General features: G+C 44.4%; 1 protein-coding gene across 1 annotated transcript in view; it reads right to left on the bottom strand.

Moving 5' to 3' along the window:
- Positions 1-1,179: 1,179 nt before the first annotated feature.
- Positions 1,180-20,717, bottom strand: part of radil (Ras association and DIL domains) — a gene marked incomplete at its 5' end in the record, with an annotated part of 23,166 nt that continues 3,628 nt past the window's right edge. Inside the window, 17 exons of the mRNA XM_080464567.1 lie at positions 1,180-2,720; positions 2,974-3,113; positions 3,516-3,568; positions 5,087-5,429; positions 6,106-6,332; positions 6,996-7,146; positions 7,507-7,679; positions 11,508-11,631; positions 12,285-12,401; positions 12,824-12,936; positions 13,170-13,321; positions 13,465-13,502; positions 14,454-14,584; positions 16,830-17,505; positions 17,575-17,757; positions 17,865-17,980; positions 20,167-20,274. Of these exons, the coding sequence (XP_080320693.1) occupies positions 2,621-2,720; positions 2,974-3,113; positions 3,516-3,568; positions 5,087-5,429; positions 6,106-6,332; positions 6,996-7,146; positions 7,507-7,679; positions 11,508-11,631; positions 12,285-12,401; positions 12,824-12,936; positions 13,170-13,321; positions 13,465-13,502; positions 14,454-14,584; positions 16,830-17,505; positions 17,575-17,757; positions 17,865-17,980; positions 20,167-20,274 (2,945 nt within the window). The 3' untranslated portion in view covers positions 1,180-2,620. The remainder of the gene's footprint in view (positions 2,721-2,973; positions 3,114-3,515; positions 3,569-5,086; positions 5,430-6,105; positions 6,333-6,995; positions 7,147-7,506; positions 7,680-11,507; positions 11,632-12,284; positions 12,402-12,823; positions 12,937-13,169; positions 13,322-13,464; positions 13,503-14,453; positions 14,585-16,829; positions 17,506-17,574; positions 17,758-17,864; positions 17,981-20,166; positions 20,275-20,717) is intronic.

Genomic DNA, 20,717 nt, shown 5'->3' with positions numbered 1-20,717 from the left:
TTCTTCAATTTGGGGATGAAACCAAAGAAAAACACACGAAAGCCAGTGAAGAATATGCGAACTCCACAAACGGGCAACAATCTTGAACTGAAGAGGGATAATCTCTTTGTTAACCACTAGTTGGTTTTACTCTGCATCCTTCAAACACCAGACACAGACAGACGTTCACACTTATGGCCAATTTGAAGTCACCAATTAACCTCACATGCAGGATTTTGCACTGTGGTAAAGGCAATATGTGGAGAATTATCAAACTCCCCGTAGAGAGCGACCTAAACTCAAAGGAAGCTTCTCGCTGTGAGGCGAGCTCGACCTCCGTCCGTGTTTCTGATGAGAAGCCAACGTAAAGTATTCAACAGTCTTTATTCTTAAGTACCATCGTTGGTCACAGTATAAATAATGACATGCATAAAATTAGTGTCGTACAAACCTCAAAATGCACCAAATTCAATTGTTATTGCCGACAAACCGTTTGAATATTGAGAGTAACACAGAGCCTATGTGGACAGAAAATGCATTTCAATGTCAGGTGTTTTTTTTTTTTTTTTTTTTATCAATCAAGAGAGTTCATTTAATATAAACCCAAACAGATTCATCAAAAAGGTTTAAGTGAATTTGTCCGCCGTCGCTGTAGAAACCTGTCATGTCTGATCTGCAAAGTTCAGCCTCAACCTGACTCCCCCGGCAGGTAGAATCTGTGTGTTTGTGCTCTTCGATGAACATTCAAGTAAAGTCTTCTATCGTTCTGTCCGCTCCCATCAAAAAACCAAAAAACTACTTCATGAGAACCCGGGGGCTTTACAGAGATGAGATAGTCGGAGGTGCACAGAGACGCCTGCAGGTTGCAGCAAAATAATAAAAAAAAAATTGACATTGATACAGAAAAACTGGTCAAACGCAAACAACCTGCTCAGTATGGATTCAGCCCACGTGAAGAAAGTTTAATTATTACAATGGGATTGTCACTGTTTGATATCATTTCTTAAATCTGGATGGAAGAATACAGAGAGGTTATGTGAAAAGATAACCACGGGTGCATCTGCAATACAGGCCATTAAAATACCGGGTTGTTTTTTTTAAATTTTTAAATTCCCACTTCTATTAGTAATAAATTTCAAATGTGTTGATATTTCACTTTGAGATAAAAATGAACTTTTCTATTTTTTATTATATTTTTTTAGATGAATAAAAACAATTGGAATAAAACAGTTGTCCTTTACAAAGTGTTGTCAGAGAGACTTTACATGCTTTCGTTCCTCCACATACAGCAAAAAGTCGATTTCAGTTGTGCCGGGCCAGTAAAATGAGAGCATGATGACCTGTAAATTACAAATTGGTGTCTGTTTTTGTGCCAAAAAAAAAAAAAAGGGTATACATACTTTTAATCTACTACATCACTACTCGCTTTCTCTGCTGGTCTCTAATCTCTCTCTTCGGGGCGTTGCTGTGACCGTCCGGGTCTCAATGTCAAGTTTTACTGCAACTATTCCCTCTGAAGTGGAACAAACAAGGAACAGCAATTTACATTTGGTCTAAAAAAAATTGTTTTTCACTTGGATTCTAGCACACTATATTTGACACCTCATCTGATTGTTTCTGATCCGTCACTCCACTGGTGACGACACACCAAAACCTTTTTTTTTTTTTCTGTGTGGTAAAAGACGCATTTCTTCACTGCACAAGTCGTACATTCCTGCTTATAGAACTGGGAAAAAAAGAAAAGTACACAATTTAGAAAAAAAACTAAAATGAACAAACTTTCTCTCATTTTATAAAACACTGATTCTTTTTTGACTTCCTCATCAGTTTTGGTGTTTATTGACTGAATCCGTCAGGAAGCGAACACAACAGAGAAGAGCCCAAACGCAGTTTCTTTTTGAAAGTCCAACAATATGTGACAATGTGAAATATTTACAATCAACTATTTACAGAGCCGTTCGCACACACGCGTGAAACTCTGCTCCTCCACTGGGTATACAAAGCTTTTATTTATTCATTTTTGTCCAGTGGAGGTAGAAGTCCCGCGGGACAGCTTGGCTGTAAGTATAGAAATACTTGAGCTTGCTTCCTGTTTTTCTTTGTCCACTCTCCAGTGCGAAGTTCTTCATTCATTCACAAATGTTTTGGTCTTTGGACGGAGACGGTGCTTTAGAAGTTGCTGGCCAGCGGGTTTTTATAAAACAATTCAGTGTAAAAGTAACTGAGCGAGACGTCCCCAGTTGTCTCAGTGTTCGGTGGCGCGACGTCCTCGTGCTGTTTACATCTGCAAAGAAGTAGATAAATGAAATACGGTGGAAAACATCGAGCATGCTCCGAAGGTGATGACGGTCCACTGTGCTTTAAACCACATCGGACTGCGGGCTGCAAAGATCACGCCCGCCTCCAACGCTCGGTACTTGGTCGACTTCCCTCGCTGTGGCTTCCCCTGGGTCCAGAGTCCACCGGAGGGAATCGGGGCTGGAGTCATGAAGCGTTTTCTCCAGCTTGACTTGCTTTGTGCTGACGCCTGGGTTCACTTTCATGTGTTTGGATTTCATGTGGGTACGTTTGTATGTGCGTTCCGGGTTCAGCTTATCGGCGCACACAAGTGTCCATGATCGTCCCCCCTCGCCGGGGCGGGTCAGCAGGAGGAGGCGCTGATCTTCTCGGAGACTTCAGGGTCCGACTTGGCTACGAGGAACCGTAGTCGACCTCCGCCCAGACGGATCAGATCCACAGCGCTGCGCAGGAGGAAGTGGACGGAGAGAGAGACAAGAGTCCAGTTACATGGAGCTCAGCAGAGACAGAGCCAGGATAACGGGGGCATCACTGTCTGGCCTCGAACCGATCAATCACAGGGATCAATTGGCTTAAGAGGCTGACGGTGAGGAGGGGGGGGGTAACGCTGTCAGAAGACCTCTCACACACTTATCAACGTCGATATCACCCACGAGTATCAATCACCTCCAGCCAGCGGCACAAGCGTAAGCGTACCTCTGGTAGTCGGCTCCGATCAGGCTGGTCCCGTTCACAGCCAGGATGCGGTCTCCGATCCTCAGCCTGCCGTCGGAAGCAGCCGGACCGTCAGGAATCAGAGTCCGGATGTAAATACCGGGAGCGTTAAGAGGAGTGTGCTGCAGGAGGGAGGAGGAAACACTTTGTGCTGAAGTCATGAGAAGAAACTTAAAGGTAACAGCGTCACTCTGCCTGTGTCCAGCAGGTAAACAGGACAAGGAGTCACAGAATGTCACGTTAACAAATAACAAGGGAGAAGTATCAGTGTTACTGACAATAACCACACAAAACACATTGTGAGAATGTTGCATCATTTACAATAATGTATAAAAATGTTATAAAAATGTTGTACTTGTAACAATAGAGAATAACTAACTTGCACCGACGACCGCGAATGAATTTTGTTTTCTCAGTGTTCATATATTTCATTTAAGTTGATTTCATTTCACCCTCAGCTGAAGACGTGGTTGAGGTGAGGTGTAAAATCTGTGTTTGTGTCTGAGGAACCGGTGTGTACTCACCAGTCCGTCTATGAGTCCCATGCCCAGTCCGTAGGGTCCTTTGTCCAGTTCCACTACAAACACCACACACAAGTCATCAGGAAGGGAAGGAACGCCAGAGGAGGATACAGGGAAAGGAAACTCACACCCACTAATACACCCTGCAGAGGACACGGACACCCAGAGACACACACACACACACACACACACACACACACACACACACACACACACACACACACACACACACACACACACACACACACACACACACACACACACACACACACACAGGGTCTTGCTATGGGGTCGGACAAACAACTCAAGTCTTGTCTTACACAAGAAACAAACACAAACTGAGACACGTGCAAAAGGAGGAACACACACAGGCTTCAGACAGGATCTGCAGAGGTTGACCTGCTGGACACAACTAATCAACAGGCTTCAGGCAGAGGGGGGGTTATTCTGCTGAGGGTGTTGGAATTGTCCTCTCATATCCAAATAATTTATTATAAATACACAAAATATCCTCTTAATTCTACATTCTAAAGCACCAGAATCACTGCTCTAATTAGTGTGTAAACCACTGCTCAGATGCTTTCTGTGTGGAGTTTGCATGTTTTCCCTCGGCTGGTTTTTCTCAAGATACTCTGGCTTCCTCACACAATTCAAAGCTTGTTCGGACAATTATAACCTCTAAATCGGCTATGAATGGATGACTGCATTGATTTCTCGGTGAGCTCTTCAGTAGATCAATAAATTCTGCTGGGAGGATTTGAATGAGTGTTTTTAGGGATGAAAGAGGGATGAATGGTCAGTGTGCTCCAGAGGGGCAGCACCTCTGCTATAAAGCCAAAGTGTCCAGCGTGACACTCTCCTATTTCTGATCCACCGTGTGTGTACTCACATTCTGCATGCACGTAGTGCTTTCAACACTTATTCACTCCAGAGATACAACCAAGATTATTTCCCTACATGCACTGAAACTATTAAGAAGCAACCATCAAAATCCAGTTGTGTGGCATCTCCAATGTAGACTTGATTTTCATTTGATTCATGACTTATTTACTCCTTGCAGGCCTTCCAGCAACTCAGTAATCTCTATTGGAGCTTCATTTGTAGTGGAAAACCATGTTAGGCCATTCCCTGATGAAAATTGTTATAAGGTCTGCATGAGGATATAAGGAGTTTAAAATTTGGACAAAAATAGCAAAAAAAAAAACTAGACGAAATGTGATTTGGTGGAAAAAGCAAGACTTTTTAGAGGCCTTTAAGTACTATTTCAAACTAAATTCATTCCACCTTATGTAACTGTGAATAAAAAAATGAAGGAGATGGCAGCCTCCAAAACCAAAATATATTTATCGCCCCCTTGTGGTTGGTTGCTGTATTCGCCGAAAATGGATGAAACAACCACGACTTGTCTGAAGAGTCAATATAAACCACACAAAAGGAGATTCTCTGTTCAGATTGTAGGTTGCTTGCTCTGGCTTCACCAGTGCAGGATCGTATCTCTCATAGTGCCTCTATTTTTAGACAAAGAAGTAAACACACCTCGTCCATCTTTTGATGTAGTGTGTGGTTTAGCTTACCCTCGAGTCCGTTGGTGATCAGTCCATTGGCTTTTTTACATTCTGCCACAGTTCTGCTGGTGCAGCCGTTACTCTGTATGGTGGTGCCGACGGCTGGCCCGGACCCCCCGCCTCCGCCTCCGCCTCCCTCTGGGTACAGCGGGGTGTTGGGAGGGGTCAGGAGGCAGGACGGGTCGGGATTCGCTGGTCGCGGGTGGTGAATGGTGCCGTTCCTTCTCAGGCTGTGTGTGTGGGACTGGCCCGAGGGTCTGTCACGTCCTCTTTCCTCTCCCATCTCCGCGATCACCTCGTCTCCGGGACCCCCGGAACGAGGGCTGCTGTGGGCCGGAGGCAGCAGCTCCCTCTGTGCGAAGGCACAGAGACAAAAGAGTTCAGTGTGAGAGCTTCAGCGAGCAAACGGGAGAATTAAACATTTCTTCTTTCGTGCTCAGTGACACAGAATCTCTGTGTGAGCGTTTCAGCCCCTTACAGTTGGACGTACTGCTAAACCAATGGACACGTTTTCTGTTTGACATATTTGTGAATGTGTACATGTTTCTATGTGTACACATGAGGGTGCTGTAAATCTAAGGATTATGGTCTAGTCAGCCGTTCCCACTAATTAGACAGCCCGAAGACTAATCAGATTAAACATGATTTAACCATGTCTAGGTTTCTGTGTGTGTGTGTGTGTGTGTGTGTGTGTGTGTGTGTGTGTGTGTGTGTGTGTGTGTGTGTGTGTGTGTGTGTGTGTGTGTGTGTGTGTGTGTGTGTGTGTGTGTGTGTGTGTGTGTGTGTGTGTGCGTGCGTGTGCGGGTACTGGCTGGAGTAGAGGGTTTTGTCTTTCATTTATGGGATTATGAGGAACTCCTCAACAACCACAGCTGCTGAGGCACATGGCCCGGGATTATTGCGAGGTGTGTGTATTTGACAGTATGTGTGTATGTGTGTGTGTGTGTGTGTGTGTGTGTGTGTGTGTGTGTGTGTGTGTGTGTGTGTGTGTGTGTGTGTGTGTGTGTGTGTGTGTGTGTCTTCCTGACCTGAACGTCCAGCCAGTCGGCCGTGTTGGTACCGTTGGAGTGTGTGTGCACACTGGGAGCACTGTTGTACGCCTGCGCCTTGGTGCGAAGTCCCCACAGGTAGTGTCGGATGTACAGCAGCTGCCTGTAGATGCTGTCTTCCACGCACTCGCTGTCCAGGTCCACTCTGAAGCCGGCGCTGGGCAGCACGATGGGGGGGTGGTTCTCGAAGCTCTCCAGGAGGTCAACTAAAGACACACAAGGACGGATGTTAGTACACACACATCTGACAATGTAAAACATTTCTTAGTCCAAGGAGAAAAAAGGTAAAGCGAAGAGACATAAGATAACTGTGAGTTGGGTCACACTCCCCAATCACAGGTCAAATACAGACAAGCACAAACAATCAGACCTATTTACAATTTAGAATCGTAAACCCACACGCGCACATGCACAACACGCAAACTCCCCCAGACCTGGAATCAAAGCTGGGGTCTTCTGGCTGTGTGGTGAGAGTCCTAACCTTCCCAGCATCTTTAGTTAAGTGATTTAATTTGCTTCTCTGAAGTTTAAGGGCAGTTTAATAAGCAAAGGTGGTCAACAACAGCATTCACAAGAAAATAAAGATACATACGTTCCACTTACATTTCAAATTGAATGGGTTATAGTAATCCTTCCCTTGCACCTACTGCAGTACTTGAAACCACCACTTGGGAGACTAGTACTTCATTTGAACACACCGAGATGAGTCTCATATTATAGCAGAACAGCAAACACTGACTAATACAGAAATAAAAAGTAAGCTGTGTTCCCACAACTACTACTATTCATTTTTTGCATCTTAAGCCATGTGGGAGTCCTGCGTCATCATCTTGTCAAGAGTAGCACCCGCAGAAAAAGCACACATGTACCTGTCCTGTATATATACGCCTCATCCTCACTGCTGGGCTGCCACAGTGGGACCGGGCCGATCTCAGCTGTGAGCTGGTACTGAGTCAAAATCCTGTGGAGCTGGACTGGTTTCAGAGCCGCGTGCTCACTGGACAATGCTCTCCAGCCCATCTGCAGACAAGGAGGAGAGAGAAGTCAGGAGCCGTGGCAGCAGCCGAGAATTAAGAAGATTTGCATGCAGTCAGAAGTTCCCATTCATCAGAGTGGAGCAGAACATTCTCCATAAACAAAAACAATGAATGAAGCTTCAGTCACAATGGTCCCGGATCATTCATGTAGCCTTACCACATATTTTGAATTAAAACTATGTAATGAGAATAAGAAACGTGTTTTACTATTGCCTTATATTTTGGACAGCGATTAACAATGAGATAATCAAGCAAAAAAATGTTTGCAAAAATTTCAAATTACAAATGATTGCAGCATGAGAGCCCAACTCGTAGACATTCTAAGTGTGTTTTTGCATGTTACCTGTGTGAGTTGTTGTGGTGGTGTGGCCAGTATCGACACAGTACTGTTGAGTTTGGTGAAGAATTTATCGCCAAGATGTCCCAGACCAGACCTGCTCGCCCACTCCATCACCATCCGCAAACACGTCTGGATCTGCAGCACCTTGGAGCGCTGGAACCAGCCTCGAGACGGACCTACACACACACACGCACGCACGCACGCACGCACGCACGCACGCACGCACGCACGCACACACACACACACACACACACACAAAACCAGAGTGTTTCATTAATAGAAATGTCTATATATCTACATATATAAACACATTTATTTAAGAACTGAACGTCAACCTGTCTGGAAAGTTGCTAAAACGTTGAATGTGTCCCCAAGTGCAGTCGGAAAAACCGTCAAGCTCTACGACGATGCTGCTGAAGATAAATTCATCCGAGTCACCAGCCTCAGATTAGAGCCCAGATAAATGTCACACGAAGTCCTAGTCGCAGACACATCTATACATCAACTGGCCTGTACGGTCAAATAGCTGCTAGGAAACCACTACTAAGGAAAAGCAACAACTGTTGGGGATTGATTCAAAACTGGAGGCACATTGAACCAGCATGGCGACAACAGGATCCTGCTGCGACATGCCATCCCATCCAGCTTGCGTTTGATTGGACCATCATTTATTTTTCCAACGACATGAACTGCAGAGTGAAGACCAACAAATGCTCAGCATCTCTGGGACTCCTTCAAGTCTGTTGGAAAAACCATTTCAGGTGACGGCCTCATGAAGCTCATCGATAGAATGTCAAAGTGTGAAAACCACCAATCAAAGCAAAGTGTGGCTATTTTGAATAATTTAAAACATGTTTGGTTATTTCACACTTTTTTTTTTTTTTAGCTTACTACATAATTCCATATGTGTCCATTCATAGTTTTGATGCCTGCAGTTAGAATCTAAAATGGGTGTGTCCATACGTTTGACTGGTAGTGTTCAAAGGTATATATATCAGGTGAGTTATGTGCATGTTTGAGAGGAAGTCAAATTAATGCAGATCGTGTACTCCTGCGTGTGTCTGTGTGTGTGTGTGTGAGTATGTGTGTGTGTGTGTGTGCATTGTACAGCAACACAGACATAAATTTTTAATTAAGTTGTGATTGAAGTCAGTGAAACAATAGCAACAGCCACCGACCGCCTGCTCCATGCAGAATACAAATGTGCTGCTGCAGGAGGCTCAGCTGACCGCGGTCGTGCTGCACAACAAGCCTGTGCACTCCTGTCTGTCTCTGCATCGCACAATAGCAGTTTACTGATAAGTTATGAAGGCGGTAACATTAACTCTTCAATTTGTGAAGCTTGCATTATGATGTTTCTTAGTTCTTTCTTTGTAATTCCTTTGTCTTTTATTACCCTCTTTAATCTTTTTTTTTTTTTGCTCACTCACTGTGTAATCCGACACCTTTCTATGACAACCAGCATTAACTTTCACAGTAGCTTCTCTGTGTGCCACGAGTTTGAATTTATAAAAGAATTTTGTCTTTTGTCTCAGTTTAGATGAGCCTTTGTATGCGTCTCCATGTGCATGCAGTGAGCCTTGCCTGACGCAATTCTTCTCATTTCCTTTCCTTGGACCAGTTTTCATGGATCTGAACCACGACAAACCAGGACCACCTCACATCGCTGCGGTTTTGGAGATGCTCTGACACATTAATTCATCAATCAATCAATCAATCCCAATTTGATCCCCATCACACTCAAAACAAGTCATTAGGCGTACCGCTTTATCTGCCTCTGTTGGCTTACGACCCAATGTATGCCGCAGACTAACAGCTGGGATAAAAAACTGTTAGTGTCATTCACCTCACCTGCAAGCGGTCATAATTTGCTGGATCAGTGTTCCTCTGACTTTGGATTGAGCCCACATCTCTATACCTCAAGGTTTTCATTGTCAAACTTTGATAACATGATATATGTCAGGTCAAGACCATGCAGAAATGTTTGGTAATCTGGTTTATTCAGCTTCAACCAAGAGAACGATTGAAGAAAATCAATAAAAAATACATAATGATCTGTTTTACATCACTAAAACACATAGTATCAAGCTGACTACTACTATTTTGGGATTTATCTTTTACTTATACAAATGATAAGGACAAACAGAAAATAAATGCACAATAATACTAATTATTAGGTTCTCATATATCACCTTCTCCACTTTATTTGCTGTTAAAAATGTGACAAAAACATAAACGTTCTGTACCAGGGACCTAAATTTCTTTGCCATCGTTCACAAAACGAAACAGCATATGGAACTGATCAACCAACTCCCTTCAGCTTATGTTAGTCATGATCGTTCACACTGCTCAGTGCTTTCAATCACTTCCTACATACCCACATTTTATTTGCGTTCCAGTACTGAGCTACATGTGCCTGCAAAAATGTCTCTCACTGCAAGTTAGTGAATTTTGGGGCACTTCAGGCAGACAATGAACTGGCAGTATTATCTGCACACTGTACACACGCAGAACCCTTCAAATATTCTGCCATATGTTTAGGATGCACACACACATACACATACACACACACACACACACACACACACACACACACACACACACACACACACACACACACACACACACCCCCCCTCTGTAATAGGCTTATGTCTAGGCATACCGTAATCTATGTGTGAGGCATCAGGAGCAGATGAGACATCATTTAACCTCTTGGCAAAGGTGTCATAATGCCTCATAGGGGCTCGGTTAGAAACACAGAAGTGCTTTTAAATGTAGGGAAGCCACCGCACGCCCTCGACTATCCACCCACTCAAACAACAGAGAGCATTGTGTCACAGTGTGTTTTGTTTGTGGGGTGCGGGACGTCAGCGCACACAAACAAAAAGTGTACCCGCCACTCCACTCCGTGTGTGTGTGTGTGTGTGTGTGTGTGTGTGTGTGTGTGTGTGTGTGTGTGTGTGTGTGTGTGTGTGTGTGTGTGTGAGTGTGTGTGTGTGTGTGTGTGTGTGTCACTGAATGTCACAGAGTTAACGACTCTGTATCGGTGTGGGTGTGAGTACGATGCAGAGCGCTCAGTGCAGACATCAGCGCTACCTGCTACAAACTCACTTCACTGTTACCATGGACACCACCGGCGGAGAAATATCAATGAGCGACCAAAAAAAAAAAAAAAACAGACTGAAGGAGAAAGAGAGAGCAAGAGAGAGAGAGACAGAGGGAGACACCAGATAGAGAGAGAGGGGGAAATGAGGAGGGGGGGCGGTGTTGCCCCCTCGCATAAATATAAAAGTGTTTCTCCTTCTCCCTTTGCCAGACGTGATCCTTCCTGTCTCCAGCAGCTAATGAAGACATATGGTGTGTGTATGTTTGTGTGTTTGTGTGTGTGTGTGTGTGTGTGTGTGTGTGTGTGTGTGTGTGTGTGTGTGTGTGTGTGTGTGTGTGTGTGTGTGTGTGTGTGTGTGTGTGTGTGTGTGTGTGTGTGTGTGTGTGTGTATGTGCGTGTGTGCGTGTGTGCGGAGCTCAAGTGAGGGTGTGGCGAGGTGGATGGACATGCATATAGAGGTGGAGGCAACTGACCATTTTCTGTATTTAGAGAAAGTAAATGGCCATAAGCAAGATCATCACAACAACTGAGTGGCCTTCCAACCCTTTACCCTTCACTCTGCCCCTCCCCTCCACAACCTCCTCACACTCTCCTCCATCCAATCCCACCTCTACTCTTCTTTGTCTCACCCCCTGATGGCCAGATGGAAAGGAGGAAGGCAAGAAGACGACGGAGGAGGAGGAGGAGGAGGAGAAGGAGGAGGAGGAGGAGGAGGGGAAACAATGCAGATAGGAGAAGGGCATTGAGGACAAATCTGTGTTAGTCCTTGTCAAATTGCTGACAAGGACATAAGGACACGCGCTCCCAGTCACTGTCTCTCTCATACAACTGTACAATCCCCACCGGGAGGCCTGATGGAAGAGAGTGTGTGAGCCTGCATGGTTTTTTTCTGCCCTACCTTTGTCCATGAGCTGGTTAAAAAGCGACACGTTGGAGAAGAAGAAGAGGTAGGCAAACATCTGAGCCTGGATCTCTGGGTGAACCTGGTAGCCCTGCAGGAGCTCCTGTGCAGTCTGAAACACCTGCATGTGCAGAAATATATATGAACTGACACAAGTATATGTAACGTTGACTCCTATTATAATTGAAGCTCCGTAGAGCTTAGACGGTGGTTTGTCTGTCCTCCATACCGCCCTGTACAAGTCAGGGTCATGGGGCGGACGTACACAGAGAAATAAAACAAAAACTCACACAGTTAATTTTCACTCTAGGAGGAAAACCTCATACAGAAAGAAAAGCCCATGCATGCACAGGGAGAATATTCAAACTGCATTCAGGAATGCCCTCCAGATTTAAACAGGGGATAGTCTTCCTGAGGAGACGTGAGGAGACGTGAGGAGACGGTTAAAAACACTCCAACAGTGTGAAAACTCAGAAGTCTTTATACATGTTACTGTCTCTGGCGTATTACTATTGAGCCATTATAGGTTATTCTTTTGAATATTTCAATTAAAAGGTTCAACATCAGGATGTAGTTACTTTCTTTTGATTATTTAAATCAAGCATTTACAGTATAACATGTTTTTTTTGTTTTTAACACAATATCTGACCTACTGAACAAATATGAAGTGTGTTTGAAAGATGATATACTATTTATCCAACTAGTTTTGTGTGAGCTCAAGGATTTTTAAAAAACCTAAATGTAAGTATAAATATAATATACATATAGGCTTACCTGCAGGACTCTTCGTATTGGCTCAGGAAACCCGACGCCACCTTTCCAACAGGGCTCAGAGGTGTCGACTGGGAACGGATTACAGTCCAAAAGACCTGGTAACACTACGTAAAGCGCCTGGAGACACACACACGCACACACGCACACACGCACACACGCACGCACGCACGCACACACACACACACACACACACACACACACACACACACACACACACACACATTATATATTGTACCTTAAATGGCTGCACTGATATGCCCCACTTGACCTACTTCATTTTCCTTTTCTATGCAGAATTGTGACATAAATGTGATCTAAAATCACAGAAAAATGTAAGCAGGTTATGTTATTATCTAAAGCAGTGAGTCATTTTATGAAGGTGTGTGTGAGCACATGTGTAGGTTTACATGTGGAGCAACTGAAGCAGGCCTTTCGTGTCAACAGCAGACTATTATCAGTCATCCATTTGGTTTAAGAACAGGATAAAACATCATCCTGGTCATTGGGACGATGGTTCTGGTGGCACGGTGACAGATTACCTTGGTGATATAGTAGACGCATTGCTGGAAAGTGTACATGATGACTTCTTCCAAGATTGTCATAGCCTCCTCATTGGCTGATATTGTCGCCGATAGCAACGACTCTTTTGACCCTACAGAGAGAGAGAGAGAGAGTTAGAGAGAGGCACATTTAATGGATGCAGACTGGGAGGGAAAGTGAGGGTTGTAGCTGTGTCAGTTTTAACTGAATGTCACTGTCAGTAATGTAATTTACAATGTGTGTGTGTGTGTGTGTGTGTGTGTGTGTGTGTGTGTGTGTGTGTGTGTGTGTGTGTGTGTGTGTGTGTGTGTGTGTGTGTGTGTGTGTGTATGTGTGTGTGTGTACCTTGCAGAGTCTCTATGCTGTGTGTGTACGCTGGTGCTCTTTGCTGTATGAAGTAGAGGATTTCGATGGAGTTGGACATCCAGAAGAAGATGGTCTGCAGATCCGGGACCAGGTCTGAGATGCTGAGCAGAGACAGGGACGCCGGGTCCTGGCTGTATGGACACCAGCACGCACACACAAACACAACACGTTAAACCGACACGAATAACACGCGAGCACAAGTGGAGCACATGAGGACGCATGCTTTCTACTTTTCTTTTTTTTTTTTTTACACAAGTTGGAAAGTGATACTCACTGCTGAGCTTGCTTCTGAGCCAGCTCCTTTGTCCTTTCCTGCAAGACACACACACACACACACACACACACACACACACACACACACACACACACACACACACACACACACACACACACACACAGAGCAATTAAGCGCTCATTAAACTTTTAGAAGACGCGTAGGAGAGCCACACTTCACGGCCCTATTGCTCACCTGCAGAATGAAATACCACTATCATGTTCACAAAACCCAGTGAGCTCACAGCGTAGCAGGTTGGTAATTACCCAACGCTCCACTCAGCTGAATATAAAAAGGCCCCTAGAGATGGAACAATCCCACCCTCCTTTTTGCAATCACAGATAACTTGACTGAAGATACTGAAATAAATTGCAATTCAAAGGTTATGCTGCTTAAGAGTATTTAAAAAAATCATTCGCTTCACTGTAAAAACAAACCCAACAAAACACATGATGGACAAAAATGAACCAGATACAATTATTCATTGTGCTCGGTATCAAACGTGCCTGAAATCCTGAAATAGTGTCTCAAGGCTTTTATATTCACTCATTTCTCAGATTTATTGATATAACTTTAGTGTTGTTGAGGTCAACATCTTATAATGAGCAGATTTTGTTTAACAAAGCAATAATGACTATGTGATGTGACCTTTGACATTCAAAATTCAATCTGTTCGCAGTGAACGTTAGTGTGAACATTCAATGTCATTTCCACAAGAAATAAAATTGAACTATGTGACGTCATAGTGATCCTGGTATCTGACCACCACAGTCTCAATGATTGCAAGAGCTGCCATCGAGTAAGGACATTACTCTGTTAAAAGAGATTAAGTAGGCCAAGCAGGAGTGAAATCTAGTACAACCCATGTGATATGCCAGCCTGTTTAACTATTCACCTGACCTGGCAGGGCTGATCGGTTTCTCTCCACATGTGGTCATCTTAAACAGAGAGCAGAGCACACAGAGACAGTCACACAGGCTGACACTGACCCACGCGATGGTCTGGATCCGTCGGACAATCTTGAGCAGCAGCTTTCCGAAACTCCCCGGCGGGAAGGCTGAGGCAGAGTGTTGTATGCACAGACACAGCAGGTAGGCAGGCGTCAGCTTGTGGTCGTCACCTGAGCAATAAAGGACACAGGTGCGGAGCATCCGCTCATGAAAACGGTTCATGAACCTTCAACAGTCTCCATCCAGGCTCGCGGTTCACTACATGTGAAAACAGACAGATTTCCGGGGCCCTACTTTTGAGCCGTCAGGCCTGTAGAATACCAAGACAAAACATGGAAACGTATAGTGTCTTCCTGTTGTTCTCAGAAATTAAAAAAACGTTTTTTGGGTTAAAGGAGCAGAAATTGTCAAGTCGGACTTCTGAGTATGAACTCAGATAACTTTTAGCCCCCTGAGTTGGGATTTCTGCAAATAATGTGACAGGTTATATTACCAGTTAACCCTGGTGGCACATTTGGTTATTTGCTAGTAATCAATGATTGTGTGAGATTTTTAATGATAAACGCAACGGTGTTTCAAGAGGTGTTCATAATGCTTTCAATATTGTGATCAATCGGAATGAGACAATTCAATTATTGCAAAGAAACAACTTTAATTACAGCAACATGACAAAGAAATCAAGTCGCAGAGTAATTTCATTTCTACCAAGGAGGATAATAGGAAGATTTGTTGCAGTAGAAAGATGTTAAAAATAGAACTTTCGCCATTTATTCAATGCTCCAATATTACAAAATAACTGCATTTTGTAATGAATGGAAACTGTGAAATGACCTTTATGCAATATAAAAATCAAAGAAGAGGGGATTGAAGACTGTTCAAGCAGAACAAATTAAATTCCATTCGAGTTAAATCAAATCAGCTGATAAATCTCCTATAGCTGTTAGTGTGCACCTATGTATTTGAGTACTTTTGTAATTAAATGCTTTTCCCGGGGATCCATTAGAACAAGACTGCAAGGTCACCCCAGGAGTGACACAGTGGAGAGATTATATCTTTCAGTCGGTCTGGGAGGGACTTTAGGGGTTTCACCAAGAGGATCTGCAGGATACTGAGGTTTTCCAATCTGGTTTTAAAGCTTTGCACAGCACAGAATCAACATTTTTAAACGTTTTTAATTACACTCTTTTAGCTAGTGACTCTTAAAATTTAACTGCTGCATGTCTGCACAGTAGACACCCTGAAATCTCATTTTGAGCAGCGGGTCATATCAAGGGCGTGGCGCTGCAATGGTTCACATCTTATTTGGCGGACTGAACTTTATGTGTCGGCCTTGGTGACTGTGTGTCTGTCACCACTTCCCTCTCTTGTGATATTCCACGAGGTTCAGTTATGGGTGCTGGTTTTTTTACTTCTCTAATTATTGTGACTCGGATCCATACTTCGAAAACTCAGTATATATTTTCATTTCTATGTAAATGACAGTCAGATATGTCTCGCACAAGCTCCTTGATGATATGAAGAGCTTAATGATAGGTGCACTGCAAAAAAAAAAACCCTCAGTGTCAAACTTTATTCAAACGTTAAGTTTGGCAATCACATCATTGAGGAGGTTAAATCTAGCTTTTGCAATTTCAGGCAGCTGCCTGAATTATATCACGTTGTTTCTCGGCAGTAATCTATGCCTTTGTCGCCACTCGACTGGATTACTACAATGCACTTCATGTTGGGGTTAGTGGACTTCCAGTTGCTCGTCTCATCTTTTGCATGTACTTCAACTGAAAAAAGTAAACATGAGCAAATTTCACCTGTTTTAGCCTCACTCCACTGCCTAAATGTTATTTTTATAATCCATTTTAAGATTGTTTTATTTGCTTTTAAATCGCTCCACGGTCCTGCCCCAGCCTACCTTCCTGAACTGCCCCACTTTTACGACCATGTCCGTTTCCCCCAGGTCCACTGATTAGCTGCTTGCGGTGGAGCCTAAAACTGGGCTGAAGCTCCTAGATTCTAGAACAATTGCACATCAGACAGGCACCGTCGTTCTCTCTCTAAATCCAATCCTGAAACCCTCCTCTTCTCTCTAACGACTTTTAACACCATGTAAGATGCTGATATTATTGTGTGAGCTGCTTATTCGATGTATTATTTTTACTTGTTTTTCATTTATACTGTACTTATTTTAATTTGCTTTTAAGGTTGTAATTGTGTTACTTACTTATGTGTACAGCACTTCAAGTGCTTTATAAAGATCGATTGGATTGGAGAGATTTCTAAGTTTCTTTCCACTTGATATTTCCACCCCATGTGGATTAAATGGGGAAGAAGAGGGAATCTGCTACACCTCAGAGAAAAATGTCATGTTGTTTTACAGCGACGTCTTATATCTTTCATCACTTCACCATTCATCGCACTGACCTCCAGGTTCAATGAGAGACACGATCCTGTTTAACAGCTGATCCTCGTGAGCCTGGTCAAACTCCAGCTGAAGCCTCCTTTTCTGACCTACTCCTCCTCTCCCTCCTCCTTCGCCTCCAGACTGAGACGGAGGCCCTGCTGTCGACGTCCCCACGCTGCGAGGCTTCACCAAGTGAGGCTTGAAGCTGCGCCTGGCCGCCGGGGCGCTGGAGACCTGCGAGGACCTGTCCTTCAGCACCGAGCCGCACATCTTGCATGTCTGCGCGCCGCCCTCTCCCTCCTCCGCCCCGGTGTCGTACAGCTGCCCGAGCGAGCGGAGGCGTGCCAGGGTTTGCGCGGGAAGCGGCTTGGCTCCGGCGGGGTCTTTGTACAGGAAGATGTAGTGCGCTCCGAAGGAAAGAAGGTCACCGTGCCGTAGCGTGGTGGAGCGCTCGCAGCGGGAAAAGTTCACCAGCACCATGGCGCTGAGCACAGGCTCCACGGCGACACAGAACCTCTCCGCCTGGTCCTCCCCCTTGCTGCTGTTGGTGGGATGGCGGCGGGGTGCGGGGACGCGGCGTAAGCGGCAGTGGAGGGGCAGGATGTCGGGAGAAAAGAGGCAGATGTTGGGCCGGGCTGATGGAGTCTCCTGTCCGACCGTGTGCTGCTCCCTGTTCAGCAGGTAAACCAGGCAGTCCTGCGACACAACGGTACCTGTCAGCAGTGGCCTTTAACTTCAACACACACATCTGTTGTCCATCCTCACCTGTCGATTGTATCCCTGAAGCAGCAGGAGATGAGGGGACTGGTACAGGGAGTGTTTCACCCCTCCTCCTCCCTGTCCCCCATCCTCTTTCCTCCGTCCGCTTGAGGCTACCTCACGTTCTCGGCCTCTTAACGGTCCCGGCAGGGTGGAGTAATAGCGCTTGGGCTCATCTCCCACACCAAGCTGCCACACACAGGCACACACACATCCAAGATTTACCGCACTTTGAAACAACGTCAGTAAATAATACCAATCAATCATTGGAGTGGCGCTTCAGCAGGACGCCCCACCTGGTTGAGGCTCGTCTCGCTGAGGCTGCGACAGAAGGACGAGTTGCTGGATCGGGGCAGGGTCAGCGTCCCTTTCGCCCTGTTCCTCTGGAGCTTACGAGCCTGGGCATTAATATCTACCAAGTGGCAGAGAAGAGAGAGGAATAGCAAGCGAGAGAACAAGGAGGCAGAGAGAAGGGCAAGAAGGAGAACAAGTGGAGAATAATAAAGAGGAACAGGGAAAAAGAAGCAGGAGACAAGAGGAAGAGGAAGAGAGAGGCAAGGGGAAAAAGGTACTTAAATAAGGTATTGTTACCATGAACAGTGCTGGTAAGAATTATTAGTGTCCTTGGTTTTTAAGAACGTAATTTAGAGCATAAACGCTGTCAGAATATGTGATAAACCAAACATCAACTTGCATATATGCAGTAAGAATAAACATTTAATACATCCTGGACGGATGCAAATGTTTCTTGGAGACATTCATAAGCTTCTTGATTGTTTTTACAACTACAATATAGTTCCAGTCAGTCAGGCATCTGGTTTATGACTTGTTCCAGTGTTCCTAGTTCATGTTCACTAGTCCATGTTAATTATGATTCTTATCATTAATGTTCTGTTATGTTGCAATCACCAATAACTTCCTTCTTGTTTCAAGTGTACATCTGGCCCCGCCCTTGTCACCCTTTATTGTGTGAGGTAAGTCCTTTGAGTAACCATGGCTGCCTAGTGCTGTGATTGTTATACTTGCCTGTACGTATACCGGACCTTGCTTGTCTTTAAGGCCTCTGAAGAAACCGTCTAAACGTTTTATCTGTCTCAGGGTTGAGTGTCTGCTTCCTCTGTTTGTATTCCTGTCTCTTTCCTTTCATGTGTGTTTGGTGTCTTCTCTGTGAAATCCCATCAAACCTGATTTTGTGACACTGTTTAACACATTTCTATTTAAAATGTCTAAACAATCTTCAGCGTTTATTGTTCGATTGAACCCAGCAATCTCAATACATTAAATGCATCAGTACCAGCTGCAGCAGAGGACAAACAGCATGATAGATGCTCCACTGTATTTAAGAGGAGGTAGGCTGTAAATTTTTTTATGAACTTCACTCGCCTATAAACAAACTGGTGCATTAAAATCCAAAAGAGCTCTACTCTGGTTTTATCTGTCCAAAGAATGCTACCTCAGAAAGACTGGTTTATTTAGAAAGGTTAAAAACATTAGTCTTACCATCCTGTGCCTTTCATTCAGCATTGGTGTTCTTCTTGGCTTTCTCCCAATGAGTCGTTACTTGTTAAGTGTGCAGCAAATTATAAAGACTGAAAGCAGCACTCCATATTAATCAGCATGAAATTCTTTACACATCATGCATGGTAGTTTTTTGTTTTTTTTTATTCACAATTTGCATTAAACTTTGGAGACCTCTCTCACTAAGTTATATTGTTCTTAAGGTCACTTTAAATAAAGCAAAACCTAAACTGTTTGAAGCAGGATGTCGAGATATGTGTTGCTCTCAAGCAGCCCTACTTTAACGATTACTGTGGGAATAAAACTAAAAACAACCATCATCTTTTCATTTATTGGGTTATTTAGGCCTGTGAAAGTTAATGCTAAGCACTCTAACCACATGGTGAGATTATTCCCAGTCTGTGGGCCTTTTTGTGTGGATTCTGCATGCTTTCCCTGAGTGTGGGTTTTCTTTGTCCATAAACATCTGCGAGTTGGTGACTGAATTGGCTGTAGGTGAAGATGAAGATGCACAGACTGGGCAAATATTTGAGGAAGTATTTTATTTATCACTAGAATTCGCAAATAATTGTATCTCGGGTGAATGTAACATATTTTCATGAGCCACATTGTTTTTACTTTGTAGTATTATTTAATAACTTTTGACATTCATTGAATATTCTCACTGTTCTTCTGAGGACACACTGAAATATGTACCCATGAAATCTGGGCCGTGAATGATTCTGACCAGCACTGTCTCTCTTTGACATACTGAGACTGCAGTAACACAACAGTCGTGTGTGAGCTGAGTGGAGACTAACAGGTTAAACAGACCCAGACTGAAGTCAATCAGACACAATCAGATGGAGTAAATGGTGCGAGATGGAGCCGCACACATGGCTGACAGCAGTGAACCAGATGACAGGCGGGACTGAGCAGCCCCTCATGACTCGAGGTCTCGGAGGCCATGCGATGGCTCACACAGATGTACTCGCACACTTTTAAAATCACGGGCAATGGGGGTGGCACGAGTGACGACGCAGGTAGAGGTGGTCTCCATGGCAATGACTGACAGCCACCCTACCTGAGGCCAGTCCCCACCTTTAGAGCTGGACTGTACCGCTCGACCACACCGCAGGGGGGAGCTCCTGTGTTTGCCCAACCCAGACCGACCCATTAGAGCCGCCAGGAACTGTGGGGTTTTGAGCCCTACAGCAGGGTGGGGAGGAGTTAGGAGGGATGGGACACGCGTAAAGTATGTACACTACAAGACATACATGCACTGTGGAGCATTTATGGCCTGTGGCGCCCTTAGTGAGACACATCAGCAGTTAGGAAGGTGAGATACACAGTTAAAGGTGTGCATCATCAGATTGTCCTCTAACACATCACATTTTTATCGTTCAGCTTAGTTCAGTTTGCCTGTTTTACGACGACATCCAATTTGTTCTGACTGGAAGTCTGTCAGGAGAGTCAGTGTATAATTAGTTTGTCTGTGATATTTATTTTTTTCTACATGCTCAATGAAAATCCTCCATTACCTTTTTAAATGTGATCTCTTTTTTAACAACCCACACAAGCATGCATACACACAAACACGTACACCGGGGGAGAAAACAGCACAAGGGAGAGGCAGAGGCACAGAGAACGTT

The sequence above is a fragment of the Lipophrys pholis genome (genome assembly GCF_963383615.2).
Source record: "Lipophrys pholis genome assembly, chromosome: 5".
NCBI lineage: Eukaryota > Metazoa > Chordata > Actinopteri > Blenniiformes > Blenniidae > Lipophrys > Lipophrys pholis.
Note: the sequence above shows the minus strand (reverse complement) of the source record. Positions and strands in the feature narration are given on the sequence as shown.